At 41.4% G+C, this 15,233-nt stretch overlaps 1 protein-coding gene across 4 annotated transcripts; it reads left to right on the top strand.

The window, feature by feature from the left end:
• The first annotated feature begins 3,893 nt into the window (after positions 1–3,893).
• Positions 3,894–14,633, top strand: tulp1b (TUB like protein 1b). Of its 4 annotated transcripts, none has more exons than XM_089009375.1 (13): positions 3,894–5,096; positions 7,722–7,851; positions 8,188–8,295; positions 8,370–8,492; positions 9,651–9,767; positions 9,923–10,057; positions 10,681–10,763; positions 10,832–10,996; positions 11,221–11,333; positions 12,284–12,392; positions 12,468–12,566; positions 12,932–13,103; positions 13,536–14,633. In XM_089009375.1, the coding sequence occupies exons 1-13, from the start codon at positions 5,082–5,084 to the stop codon at positions 13,667–13,669; spliced, it is 1,503 nt and encodes a 500-aa protein (XP_088865501.1). In that variant the 5' UTR covers positions 3,894–5,081; the 3' UTR covers positions 13,670–14,633. The 4 variants fall into 4 exon arrangements, with proteins under 4 accessions (XP_088865501.1, XP_088865502.1, XP_088865499.1 ...); XM_089009376.1 differs by having other exon boundaries at positions 3,895–5,096; positions 8,373–8,492; XM_089009373.1 differs by having other exon boundaries at positions 3,895–5,096; positions 8,185–8,295.
• The last annotated feature ends 600 nt before the right edge of the window (positions 14,634–15,233 follow it).

Raw genomic sequence — 15,233 nt, 5'->3', positions numbered from 1 at the left:
CACAGTAACGCATCATCAACCAAGTATGAATAGTCTTGATCTCAACAGCCGCGAGAGTGGCTGCCTTTCCAACAGCTCATGTATTTTGTTTTTCTACTTTCATTCCTTTCATCATTTTGCTGCTGCGAAATGTAAATTTCTCCACTGTGAGACTAATAAAGGCATATCCAATCCAACTTGCATAAAAAGTCCCTCTCTTTTATGGATCATCTCCTACTTTGCAATCTCGACACATCCATGCAGTGGCGAGCCGTACATTTCACACCTAGGCCTTCAGTAGTGCTACGTCTGAATCTAACCAACCCTTCATAACTATTTTATGACTATATAACCTTGATTGCAGCGACAGCTGCGACCGCAACTCATATTAAAAAATTGGTGGGATTTACTACAAGTCCACTAGAGGGTATTCCAGAAATATCCAGAAAATAAGTCTTGTGAGAAGGACCTGGTGTTGGCATCTCCAATCTGATTGGTTAAAGCAACCGTTTTATTGACCTTCTTTATTTGATGCCCCAGGGCCCGCAGAAGTGATTGTGAAGGCGTCCAGGTCGATTTCGCGCCCTGGTAACAAACGATGGCTGAACTGTAATTGGTGAAATGCTTCAATACAAAAACATACATCTGGAAGCAGCGCAACAGGGGAAAAACAATGAAAGGAAGCTGAAAGACAATTTGGAATGATTGAATAAGAATTCACACACAAAATAGAATTAACATCAGTCTGTGATTCACATATATTTAGGCCAGCAGAGAAGGCCTTGCAGGCCCTGACAGTCCACCACTGCATCCATTCATTTTCAAGATCAGGTTTCCCGAAGGCAGTGGCAGGGAATTTCTTCAGCCTATCCCAGTTCGATATCAATTCAAACAAGTCCACAAACAAAAATAGAAGAACATTTTTTGGTATTTCCCGTACTGACTGCGCGCCGATTTCTAGAAAACGCCGACTCAATGTCAATGCCACCATTGCACTTTCCAACAGAGCTTTCCAAGTGGTGTCAAACCAATAAGAGGCAAATCGCTTCGTGTCGTTGCCACGCAAACAGTCTTACAGAACCTGCTCCAGTTTGACACTTTGACCGAGTCATTAGGAGTCATTAGGACGCACGCCATAGACTCCAAAAATGACACTCGGTGATCTTGACATAGTGCATCCATCTCTTCATTTTGAACACTGCCGATCCCGTACAGAGTCGCAGGGAGTAGCTGGAGCCTATCCCATCTGACTTTGGAGCAGGAGGCAGATTATCTTGGCATCGTGAAAGAGTCAGTACGTAGCAGGAGACAGCTCGCTGGTGCAGAGGTCAAGCCAGATCTGATTGATGACATCACCTCTTTGACCGGTGACGCATTTCTTATTTTCATTTTCACAGCTCTTTTCATGTCACTTTTCACTGCAGTCTCGCTTTTACTGCGTTGTCATTCAATACTGTGAAATCCACCCTATACGTAAGGGATAAGGATCTGGTCTGGGTCACAAATGGCACCATTTTTCAAATCTTCTCTTTTTGGTGGCAGGGTAGCACAGTGAACAACTAATTTGCACTTAGCGGAGTCTAAGGTTCAATTCTGGGATCCTTTGCGGAGTTTGTATTTTCTCCCTTTGGTTTTCTTCCCACATTCCAAAAATATGCTTGGAGGGTCAATGGACCCCTTTGAGGACAAAAAGGGACAAAGACTCAATGTGATTTTTCTATTCAAAAAATGGGGAAAATTCCTAGTAGACAAATGTGTGGAAGACAAACAATGAGTCTGTTTGAGTCCACTGTCATTTGATAAATAATATGTCACCGATAGTTAAAAATACAATTGAATTGAAAATCATGTCATTAGAAAACCAAAAGTCAAAGAAGACTATTTAAAATGATACGTCTGTGTAAGCTCTCAGTCGTACAGGAGTGGTCCATCGATGAGAAGGTTTCTTCAGCCGTCATCTGTACAAAAGTGAAGGTTTCGGACGTTTCGCCTCCTATCCAAGAGACTTCGTCAGCGAACTAAAGTCTGACTGGTCGTATCGGCCCCATTTATATATCCCTAATGTCCAGACCTAGTGGTGCCGGACACAGCTATGATAGGTCCCTACTCTCAGGTTGGGGGGGGGGGGGGGGGGGGCGGGACCCCCCCCTGTGGCCCCACTGATTGTTCCTACATTCCTGACTAACGATTGGCCTATTACCCCCACTCCCCCCGGTATCACCTCATCAGCATAACGACCCTCATCAGCATTGCGAAAGTTGCCTAACCTGTTTTGCCTGAGCAGGCTATTGTATGAACGATCCAAATTGAACCTCACACCACCAGACCGGTTTAATGAAGGATTTTGTTGTTTTATAAGAATCGCCTCTTTTACCCCCCTTTCAAACCATCTATGTTCTTTCGCTAAGATTTTAACCTCATTGTCGTCAAATGAGTGGTTAGTAGCTTTTAGGTGCAAATGTACTGCCGATTGAGGCCCACTAGTATTATCCCTGCGATGTTGATAAAGTCTTTTTTTGAGAATTTGTTGAGTCTCCCCAATGTACTGCTCTTTACAATTTTCATTCTTACAATGTATGGAATAAACTACATTACTTTGTTTTTCATTTGGTAGCCTATCTTTTGGATGCACTAATTTTTGCCTTAACGTGTTTATCGGTTTGAAATAAGTAGGAATTTTATGTTGCCAAAGGACTCTTTGTAATTTTTCCGACACTCCTGCAATGTACGGTACTGCTACTCCTCTCCTTTTAGAATCTTGAGAATTATTGGTTTCGTTCGCTATTCTTTCTTTCTGACATTTGTTGAATGACCACTGAGGGTACCCACAGTTAGTGAGTGCTCTCCTGATATGTTTTGACTCCTTTTCTCTACCTTCAATGCTAGTTGGTATTAGTTTAGCCCTATGCTGGAGGGTTCTGATAACTCCTAGTTTATGTTGTAAAGGGTGGTTAGAGTCAAAAAGTAAGTATTGGTCAGTGTGCGTAGCCTTCCTAAAGACTTCTGTTTTTAGCGCTCTGTCCTCTTTTATAATTACTTTACAATCCAAGAAGGCTAGTTGGTTCTCTTGAATGTCCTCACGAGTAAATTTAATGTTGAAGTCTACAGAGTTGAGATGATCTGTGAAGGATTGAATTTCTTGTTTCTTAATTATGACAAAAGTATCGTCCACATATCTAAACCAGTGTCTAGGTTTTGTCCCTGGGAAGGATGTGAGGGCCTGTTTCTCCATCTCTTCCATGTAAAGATTAGCCACTATGGGTGAAACTGGTGAGCCCATAGCACAACCATGGATTTGTTTATAAAATTTTTCCCGAAATTGAAAATACGTAGTATTAAGGCAGATTTCTAATAATTGGCAGATGTGATCCGGTTTCAGTTTGGTTCTTTCATGCAGAGAAACATCCGCCAGCAGCCTCGTCCTCACCACTGAGACTGCTGCTGGGGTTGGGACAGATGTAAAGAGAGAAGTCACATCGTATGATGCCAAAGTTTCCTCAGGTTCCAATATGAGGTCTTTGATCCTCTCTACAAACCCTGTGGTGTTCTCTACGTGGTATTCTGTGTTACCAACCAACGGAGCTAAAATAGTTTTTAAATATTTGGCTACATTGTATGTAGAGGAGTCAATGCTACAAACAATGGGTCGGAGGGGGAACCCTTCTTTATGTATTTTTGGCAGGCCATAGATACATGGCGTGGCCTCTCCCGGGTATAATCTAAAATACATCTGTTTATCTATCATATTAAATCAGCTGATTTAAAATGATATGAAATATACATGTCAATTGGTCATAGTAGTTAATATCAGTAGGTTCAATAAATCCTGACTGAAGGTTATGTTTCACAATTTTTATCAGAATTGATGACAAAACTACTGAATGAATAGACCGTTGTCAAAATGCCATTACAAACACAAAATAAATGAAATACATGAACTCGGATCTAAGAAAAAGCTGATTCTATATAACCGTATAAGATTATAATTCACCATTTTAAAAATGAGAAATTGAATTCATGATTTGTGTCACATTACTTTCAGTTGCTAAAAATACGCCTTGTTTGTTTTTCCACTAACCTCTTTGTCGTCCATCCACATCACAGCGATCTGGAGGAGGAAAATTGCGCATCCTCCCCACAAATGTCCGTCAAGGTAAATTTGATTCCTTTGATTCCTGGCTGTCAATCATTGCACATGGAACATGGATAGACAAACAACCACGTCCTTCATTTAAAAAAAGGATTTTGCCAATTGTGTATTAGTTGTTTTTAGTGATTTGTAGGGGTGATTTGAATAAGACTAATTGATCGCTGATTATAAAATTATAAAATACAGTGGTGAGACCAGCCATGATGTTTGGACTGGAGACAGTGCCGCTGAAGCAGAGCTGGAGGTAGCAGAGCTGAAGATGTTGAGCTTTTCTCTGGGAGTGACCAGGTTGGATAGGATCAGGAATGAGGACATGAGAGGGACAACTCATATTAGAGGCGTTGGAGAGAAAGTCAGACTGAGATGGTTTGGACATGTCCAGAGGAGAGAGAACGACTATATCGGGAGAAGGATGCTGAGCCTTGAACTGCCGGGCAGGAGACCGAAGAGGAGGTTTATGGATGTGGTCCAAGAGGACATGAAGGTAGCTGGTGTGAGAGAAGAGGATGCACAAAACCGGGATAGATGGAGGACATTGATTGGCTGTGGCGACCGCTGAAGGGAAAAGCCCAAAGGAAAAGAAGAGGAGGAGAAGATCGCTGATTATGAAATGCCATAGGACGTTGGTCACTAATTGGCGATAGCCTGTGAGCTAGCAAATCAGTGGGTGATAGGACAGCAAAATGTGTGAAATGCGTCTTGTAGACCTCTCGGCCAAGCTCTAGGTCGCCATTCTCCCAAGTGATCAGCAAATCTTCTCCTCCCCACTGCCGGCCGGGGCCTGCTCGGTCCGACCCGTCGACGTGTTTCTACACAGCAGAAGGCTTTACACCTAAATCCTCTTAGCAACTTTGTGCCCACGGAGACGCGCTGAAACACACGCGCCCTTTCTCGCTCTTTCTTTGTCTCGTCTGAGGAGTTTCTCTTGCATTATTTAAGAAGACGTCACAACATGTCTGCAGAAAAGGTAAAGGCTCATCCACTTCCATTCATCCATTTTTGTGTCCGTCCATAGAAAATTGCCAATATGGTAAATAACGCTAACTTGGCTACGTCAACGTGAGGAAGCTGGATGGGAAGTACTCTATTAGAATGGATATTTGGTTGGCGACGACACTATAGCTAGGATCATATTGAGGTGCATTTTTATACTTCCCCTTTCATGGAGTGCTTCTTCATCAGAAATTGTTCCAAAAATCATCATTCATTTACAAGCCTCGACATCCTGATTTTCGGGTAGTTAGGCCTTTAAAAAGGATTGTGGGTAACGTTGTGTTGCACATTGTGATTCCACCACTTGGTTTGATTGGAACATGGATTTCATCTCATTAAACGTCTTTGTCAATTGTACAAGGGCTTTGTTCTCAGTCAATTACATGGTAGAACGTTTATTGGAAGTTGAAAACAAAAAGTTAAAGCCATGTAATACGGATTCAGGAAACAAAGGTAAATAATACCTTCTCGAGCAAATTAGCTTTTGCCATTTTTTTTGATGAAAATGTTTCTTCAGTTGTTTCTTCAGTTGTCATATATATATATATATATATACAGTAAAGTCTCGTTATATCGATATTCAAGGGAGTCCGAAAAAATATCGATATAACCGGGACTATCAATATATCCGACCCTGTTTGCATGTAATTTTCTCCGTGCGTGCATAGAAATAGTATCGATATAACCGGGACTATCGATATATCCCATATCGATATAACGAGACTTTACTGTATATATATATATATATATATATATATATATATATATATATATATATATATATATATATATATATATGACAACTGAAGAAACATTTTCATTTACTGTGTATGGTTGGGGGGAGCAGAGGACCATTTCTTGACGCTACACCAAATACTTCTATTGTCCTGACCGATGAAGGTCTAGGCTGGCCTGATTGCCCCATTTGCCCTGGTATCACCTCATCAGCATAACTAAGCCTACGTGGTATCAATCTAAGAAGTGTGTTCCAGATGAAATCTCCCACCACCATGGTGATTTAGTGAAAGGTTTTGCTGTTTTGTCGATATTTTTTGATGTTGTTCGTTGGATTTATGGACACAAAGTAGATGGAATAAAAAGTAAAAATGCCTCCGCCTTCCTGTGCGGCGTTGACTTGTTCTCCCCATGCCTGTGTTGTTTTTCTCTGGGTACTATCGTTGCCTCCCACATTCTAAAAAAGGTGCATGGCAGGCTGACGAGTTTTTTTGAGATTTTTGAGAAATCGGACCAACATAAATCACGTAAAGCATTGATATGATGCCCTTGCATAAATGAATTGGGAAAAAAAATGACAACTTATTTCAAAAGCAAGGAAAATAAGCAATGTTGTTAAGGGAATTTGCAATATGTGTTATGTTCTAATTTATTGACGAAACATCTAGCGTGTTTACCTTTCAGTGTAGTTACATTGAGAAAAAACCTAGCCTTGCATAAATCTGCCGCGTCTATGCAGGATGTCTCCCAATCTAACAGGATTACGTGACCTCCTTTTCTCGTGACTGGGAAAATCCGTGCCTCGTCGTTTTCATTCTTTCACATTTGGGTCAAAGTTGCAGCAAGTTGTGTCGTGTGCACCAGGTGAAGCGGCCATTCATTTACTGGCATTGTCAAATGATGACGACATGATCGGTTTGATTGAAGAACTGCTAGCAGAAGGATAGAAACCGCGCATCTCCCGTCATTTGGTGTTTGACTGTATGATCACAATCATATGATTTGAAATGTTGCTCATGTCACTTTTTTTCCTCCTTTGCATTCACCATCTGGTTCTTTGATTGGTGAGTTCATTCTTATCACGCAGACCGATGGATGATTTTCTTTATTGCTTATCATAACAATGGTTCTTACTTTTTGTATGCATTAAAAACCAATTACTCGTGTAGATTGTAATTGTAATTAACTGTGTTGAATTATTATTTTTTAATAATAATAATAATAATTCTAATTCAAAGTAGCGGGTTAGCTTCGTTTAATCAGTTACATATATTTGGCATGTAAAAAACCTAATCGCGTTCATCTAAATTTGAATCGGCCATTATTTTTTGCTGTGAATGCTTTGGCATTTTTACAAAAAGCTCTTTTTACGCGTTGGCTTCCTGTGTTTGAGTTTTTGAGGGTGGGGAAACAACTGTCAGTCACAGACTGAAACGGATATTGATTGGCCGTTATTATGTTGACGCTTGTTGAGGCGAAGCTGATAGGCTCCCATTGGAGTTCAGTGCTAGTCATAGTAGTCGTCGTACTAGTATTACTATTTGATCATATCAATGTACAGCGATACCTCGGCTTACGAACTTAATTGCTTCCCAGAAAGTGCGTGTATGGCGAAAAGTTTGTCTGCCAAACATTTATTTCCCCTAAGAAACCATTAACATTGAGAATAATCCGTTCCCAGGTCTCCATAAAATATCATTTTCGACTAAATAAGCCTTAAAACTACACAAAATGGACCTTATTTTCTGTATGATAAATGTGCTATGGTATTGTCATTAAAGAAATAACCTGTACTATATAATAAAGTCATTATATTTATCTTTGTGATGGTCTTTGATGTCTGACAGACAAATCCAATGAATAGAAGACCAAGAAGAAAAAGGAAGAGGCCAACAGCACGAGCGAGTCCAAGCTGAACGGCAGCGAGGGCAAGATCAAAAAAATCAAAATCAAAAAGAATGAGGAAGCGTCTGATGACAGTCCTGGCTTGCAAAGTAAAGGAAAAATACATTTTCTTGTATTTTTATGCCACAGTAACGATGAGAAGGTTTCTTCAGCCGTCATCTGTACTTTTCTGAAGGTGTCGGACGTTTCGCCTCCTATGCAAGAGGCTTCGTCAGCGAACTAAATTAAGTACTGACTTTAGTTTGCTGACGAAGCCTCTTGGATAGGAGGCGAAACGTCCGAAACCTTTAAAATTTGTACAGATGACGGCTGAAGAAACCTTCTCATCGATGGACCACTCCTGTACGACTGAGAGCTTACGCAGATGTAATGCCACATTAACGACTTTTAATCAGCCTGAATCTTGTCATCTAAAATCGCAGCAGATGACAAAAAAGTGAAGAAAAAGAAAGTGGACAAGAAGAAGGATGTGAGCAAAGAAAAGGACAAAGAGAGCAAAAAGAAAGTGAAAAGTGTCCCCAAAAAGAAGAAAGGTGAGGCAGTCCAAGCTTTGAATGTGATTTGCAGATCAACAAACGGATTGATTTCTCTGATTGGTCAAAATCAGCAGATTCACTCACAGACGACGAGGAAGAGGAAGACGCTGCTAAAAAGAAAAGCAAAAAGAAGACAAGCAAAGACGCTTTGCCATCCCCCAGTGCCAACAAAGAAAAGAAATCCAAATCAAAAGGTACCTGGACAAATACTTCATGTCATTTTAACCCATTCACAAATTGATTCGGGAAAAGAAAATAGGACGTTGAGCGGCATTCCCGAATTTATAGGTTTTTTTTCCCATGCTTGGGTGCCAATAAAGCTCTGGTCAGACCTCTGGCAATGTTTTTTTTTTCAAAAGGGGGCAGTATTTGCCTTATTTTCACGTTGGCCCCTTGTTTCAACTTCAGCTGTTGTTAAAGCCCCATATCAACCAATATGGAAGTATTGCATTGTATTTTGGAAAGCTACCCTCATTTCGAGCTCATCTAACTTCAGACCCACTATCATTTAGGAATGAACTCTTTTTTTTTCTGATGAAAGAAGAGAGTCCAAGGTTTCTAACGCCATCTTGAATGCTTATGCAGTCAACACTTTTCCCTCCATCTTGTGCTAATCCCGTCCAACAAGTGAAACCTATCGTGACGCTTGACTTTGCAAACATCTGCTCGCCGCCAGCGAATATCTGCAAGTCATCTCAGATATTGAAAAAGCACTTTGTCAGCTTATTTTTCCTGCCTTTTGGCCTCTTCAACGCTTTAGCTGCAGATGGGGGAAGGACCTGAGGCTAACTCGTTTGACAGACGTATTGGACGACTGCTAAAATGCTCTTCCAAAAAAAAAAAGTAATGAGGATCACGTGCTTGATTTTTATTTGTGATCCCAATTTGTCTTCATCCTTTTTAAACGATAACATTCAAAATCATCCAACATTTGAAACATTTGACACGATGGCAATGTTTAGAACATCCCTGAAAAAAAAAAAAAACACAGACATCAGAATAAAAGATACATCGGTTGAAATGGTCCATTTATATCAACATTGCCTGTTTATAAGTGTCAAATGAAACAACCAACTGCATCTACTGTTAGCATTTTCTACATTTTGAAAAAAAAAGGAGTTTAAAAGGAAATCAACAGGCGTGGCATAAGAATAAAACGTATTGTATTGTATTGTATTGCATCAAAATGTGATTTGTAGCCCAGCGTGACTTGAAGAGAAATAATCGTCATGAGATAATTTTTTTTCCGGATCCTTTTTTTTCCATTCATCTTATGTCAAAATAAAAGCTTGAAGGAAAACAAAAGTGGTCAGAGCGGCCAATGAAATCCTTCTTTTCTTTTGCGTCCCCAGAGGACAAGGATTGCGATGGAAAGGAGAAGAAGTCAAAATCCAAAGAGAAAGACAAAAAGAAGGAAGCGGCGTCCCTGTTCCAGATAAACAGCAAAGATTCAAAGGGCAAAAAGAAAGGTGAATTAAAAAACAAAACAAACAAACACAGCCGGTGATTTCCTGCAATTGACAGCTCACCTTCCTTTCACGAGTGTTCATTTTGCGGAAAGTGAAGTGAAGTCAACGCACATGAAATTGCCCTCATTGATATTCTTCATCACACCCCACCAAAGCGGCCGGCAAATCGGAAAGTGACGACAGTGAGGAGGAGGCCAAGTCGACAAAGTCCAAAAAGAAATGGGCCGCCAGCTCCACATCGTCCCTTTTCCAAACGGCGGGAGACAAAGAAAAGAAGAGCAAGAAAAAAGGCAAGCTCACCTCGTGTGTCCAAAATCCTTTTGGAAGATTAGCCAGCGGCGGGCCGTGGATTTCATGGCTAGGCCTTCAGTCGTGCTATGTCTGAATCAATCCAGACTGAAAAAGGGCTTGCCTGATTGACTAAAAGTCCACTAGAGGGTAGCATTAACCAGGAAATGACTAAGCGACCTTTCTTAATGACGTCCAATTTCTTTTCTTGAAAAGTCCGTCGTGAAAATGGCTCACGGCTAGTGATAAGCTAGCCGTGAGCCATCAAGAATGCGTCGGTTCCACTTTTGGGTTGCCGACTCCAAATCTGATTGGTGAGAGCAACTGATTGATCGACACGTTTGATGCGACGGGGCCTGCGCAACTGATACTGAAGGCGTCCAGGTTGATTTCTGACCCTGGTTACAAATGATAATTGGATGATTGGTTCAATGCTTCAATATAAAAACACAGCATGGGAAAAAGAATGAAAGGAAACTGAAAGACAAGCATTAACGGAGAAAATATAATTGACATCATTCCGTGATTGCGATATTTTTAGGCCAGCAGAGAAAGCTTTTCAAGCCACGACGGTCCGCCACTGATAGCACGCAGCAGTGATTCCAAAAATGTCTTTTTGTTTCAGCAAAGGCAGCCGACAGTGATGATTCGGAATCAGAGAAAGAAGACAAATCCAAAAAGAAGAAGGGCAAAGGAAAAAAGAAGAAGGTAACAACAAAATGAAGAACCTGAAATGTCCTTTTGGCCCACAAAAATTAATCCCTTTTTGCGAGCAGGAGCGAGCGCCGTCACCTGAGATTGAATTTGATAACTTGGAAAGGTTTGTGATGGAGCCGGCGCCTCAAGGCGCCACCGTCAAATGCAGAGTGACTCGAGACCAACGAGGGATGGATAAGAGCATGTATCCTCTTTACTTCCTTCATCTGGACAACGACAAAAAGGTCATTCCGATTACTACATTAAAAAAATACACACACACACACACACATAGATCGATAGATCGATAGATAGGTACTGTGATCCCTCGGCTTCACTGTATTTCTAAATCAAATCTTTTCTGTCAGGGGTCACTGGACCTAAAACGCTTGCAAACGTTATTTGTTTTGTAAAGGTGACATCGTGAATATTTTGATTCTGACCAATGAAAATTGTCGTTTTTTTGCAGACATTTATGTTGGCTGGCAGAAAGAGGAAGAAAAGTGCCACCTCCAATTACCTCATTTCCATCGATGCCACGGATTTGTCAAGAGGTGGTGATAACTTCGTTGGAAAACTCCGGTACTAACCACGGCCATTTATTCAAGGATGCATTTCCGTACACTGCAGGTCCAAGCAGCCCAAATCGACTGTGTTTTGCGGAGTATAAGGCGCACCCAAAAGCCATCATTTTCTTCCAAAGATGTGCCTGATATGTGAAGTCCTATTGAGCCGCAACAAGTCTCGCAACTCTTGTCAGCAGCGTTCCACTCCATTTCCCCCTGTAGCGCCTTTGACTGCGGTGTGCCTTATAGTTGCAAAAAAATTGTCTATTTATATATTACCTTTTTCATTCGTTGATATACTCCAGTGTGCCTTATATATGGAACAAGTTTGAAAATACACTATTCATTGGGGCTGTGCCTTATATTCTGGTGCGACTTATACACCGGAAAGTACAGTACGTGTACAGACGCACACGTACTGTACTTTCCGGTGTATAAGGCGCACCAGAATATAAGGCACAGCTTAGCAACAAGATACGGTCCGAACGGTCGTTCGTAAGGTGAATTCGTCCGTGAGTTGCTTCAGTGCTATATTTTGTGTGGAATGTATGTTTAATAATACAAATGTCAAAGTTCTTAGCACGCTGGAGATACTTTTACACACTCGGGCACTGTGTCAAACTGGGCTGAAGAAGCCGGTTGTGGGATGGATTGCCGGGCGAGCTCTCGCAGCGCCTCACGTCGGTATTAGCGGCGGAAAGAAGCACTACTCGCAAAAAGGCGTGCGATACTAAATGGAACTTGCAGCATCTCTGGCCGAACATTTTTCGACATACCCGCAAAAATGTTTGTTTGTACCGTTGTTCATAACTTGAATGTTTGTAAGTAGGGGAGCGTCTTTATTCCCATGTAGCATATCTCACAAAAGTGAGTAAACCCTGACATGTTGTTACTGGGATCCTCTTCACAAAGTGCAAATCCATCCGAAATGAAGAGCAAACCAAATGCTGCTTCCACATTTTGCAGGTCAAATTTAATGGGCACCAAGTTTACCGTCTTTGACAACGCTCTCAATCCGGAAAGGGCACTTCCAGACATGTCCAATGCGCGGCAAGAGTTAGCCGCAATCATTTATGTGAGTGATGAATAAGCTTTGAAAATCACCACATTTGATCGTGCAGAAATGGAAATGTCCGCTTTGCCGCTTCAGGAAACCAATGTTTTGGGGATGAAAGGGCCCAGAAGGATGTCAGTCATCATTCCAGGCATGGACAAGGACAACCGGCGGGTTCCACTTCGACCCAGAAATGTGAGCTGCATTATTGACCTGCACCGGCGCAAGTCGATGACGATTAGCGCACGATGAGCTACGTGATCCGCACCATATAAGACATACTTGGGTTGAAATAGCTCAAGAAACAAATGGACTTCAACAGCAATTGAAAATGCTCGGGTTTTCTTCAGATGTTTGAACTTTGGGCGTCGGCCATCTTGCCTTAGCGATATCGAGCCATAATCACCTCGCATTTGTTTCGCTGCGTTCCAAAGTCATCGTCACCACAAACTGCAGAAAATATTCATTTACCCGTGGTGCATTGCAGTATGGACTTCCAAAATGGCGGATGTTTGCCATATGGAGCCTGAGAACAATATATGATATCATTTACTTGCTAGGACTATGACGGCCTGTTGATACGCCACCAAAATCGAAGGATGGAGAATTTGATTGAGCTTCACAATAAGACGCCTGTGTGGAACGAGGAAACGGCATCACACGTGCTCAACTTCAATGGCAGAGTCACCCAGGCCTCCATCAAGAACTTCCAAATCGTCCACAGCAAAGATTGTGAGTTCTCGTCCGACTACTTTCTCCTAAACACTTACATATTTTCCCACTTACGTTTAGTTACCTCATCATGCGCCTCACTTACGCACATGTATGGTGATGTTAGATACACCAATCTGACATTAAACTGTCTGTGGTTTTATCTATCTATCTATCTATCTATCTATCTATCTATCTATCTATCTATCTATCTATCTATCTATCTATCTATCTATCTATCTATCTATCTATCTATCTATCTATCTATCTATCTATCTATCTATCTATCTATCTATCTATCTATCTATATATATATACACATATGTTTGTATGTATATACACACATATGTATGCATGTGCGTGTGTGTGTGTATGTGTGTATATGTATGCATATGTATGTATTTGTATATATGTGTAGAGTACATAATGTTTTTAATGCATCTGGTTTTTCAGTGGACTACATTGTGATGCAGTTTGGCCGAATTGCTGACGATATTTTCACGCTGGACTACAAGTACCCCATGTGTGCGGTACAAGCCTTCGCCATCGCCCTCTCTAGCTTTGATGGGAAAATTGCCTGCGAATGAGTCCCAGTTGTTACCTTTGGGGATCCGATTCATTATACACGCGCCTACACGCACTCACACACATGCGCACACACACACACACACACACACACACACCTGTCAGAACCTCCCTAGCCTTTGGATATGCCGTGGGACATTTATTAGTTATGTGCGCTGATAAGAAATGACAGATGTGTGAACGTGACAATAGCTGCTGTTGTTCCCGCCCTGCAGGAGTTCAAAGCAAGCAAAAGATGGGCTCTCACTGTCGTTAGCGCTTTGTAAAGTGTTATATAAACCAATATCTATCTATTGCATTGTATTTTGGACAGTCGCCCCCATTTCAAGCTCATATTACTCCAGACCCATATCATTTAGAAATGAACTTTTTTTTTCTGAGGAAAGAAGAGAGTCTAAGGTTTCTTACGCTGCATTGAATGTTGATGTCGTCCTAAAAGTCAATCTCCTCTGGGTCTTAGAATTGGAGTTTCAATGACGAAAACCCTGTCACCGGAGTGGACACGTTTTGGCACAGCGTCTGCCAGTGAATGAGTTCACTGAAATGACCTGTCTCAACTATTCACCAGTGGAATCAGTCAAAGAAAAAGGGCTTCTGTTAGGATGTACGCAAACCGCTTTATCGCTTCTAGCTACTGTATAACAAGAGACGGGTGGCTCGGCATCTTTACTGTCCTCTAGAGGAAGATCATTGATTTGTTCTGCCGCTCACAATCATCGCTAACATAGAATATTGTCAACGCAAAAAATGATATCAACACAATTTGTCGAGATCAACCGCACGATACGATATGACTGATGATATTGTATTCAAAAAATAGCTCAACGTTAACTTTTGTACATAGCCACTGTCATGACCAAAAAATAGGCTTCGCCATTGAGCTAGAATTGCTTCAAATGGTCCACAGCGCCGTGGTTGAGATCAATATTCCGTGAAAATACGTTTGAATAAAATATGTCAAATCAATGTCCTTCATGTGTGTCAGCTTTGATTCTGTCATTTCTCAACCAATGTTACAACGAGTATCATGACTTGAACCAAGAGGGTTGCTCTCCTTGAATGAGGGCCTTGTTGACGTTTGAGATTTCTATCATCAAGGTTTTTGTTTTCCAGATATGTTCTGCGTTTAGTCGGCGGCTTGCAGATCATCTGCCAGGTTTTTTTTGGAGAGGCCCCGAAGCTGCGCTCCAAATGAAAAACCCGTTTGAGGCGACAGCTCCAAGTGAGAGGAAGGTGTGTATTCTGCCTCAACCTGCTTTTCGGCAGTTGTCCAAACTCGCTGCTTCAATCAATCAAGCCTTGAAAGCTGCTGCCTTTTATAGGATGGACGCTCTTAAAAGGAGAGTTTTTCCTCAATGCCACTGCTATTTGTCTTTTTCTTTTCGATGTTCTTCAGGTCATCTTTTCAAATTATTTGTCCAGGCTACGGAGGAATGATTCCTTTTAAAAATGCTTGCAACCATGTTGTTAACCAAAAGAAGGAGCTGTTGCAGAAGGAGAAGTCATTGATGGGCTGCTGTCGTTTCTTTCCCCTAAAAAACAAAACAAAACAGGACAAAACAGAAA

The sequence above is a fragment of the Hippocampus bargibanti genome, linkage group LG12 (genome assembly GCF_051943395.1).
Source record: "Hippocampus bargibanti isolate YZ-2025 linkage group LG12, ASM5194339v1, whole genome shotgun sequence".
Taxonomy (NCBI): Eukaryota; Metazoa; Chordata; class Actinopteri; order Syngnathiformes; family Syngnathidae; genus Hippocampus; species Hippocampus bargibanti.
This window is presented reverse-complemented; position numbering and strand designations above follow the sequence as displayed.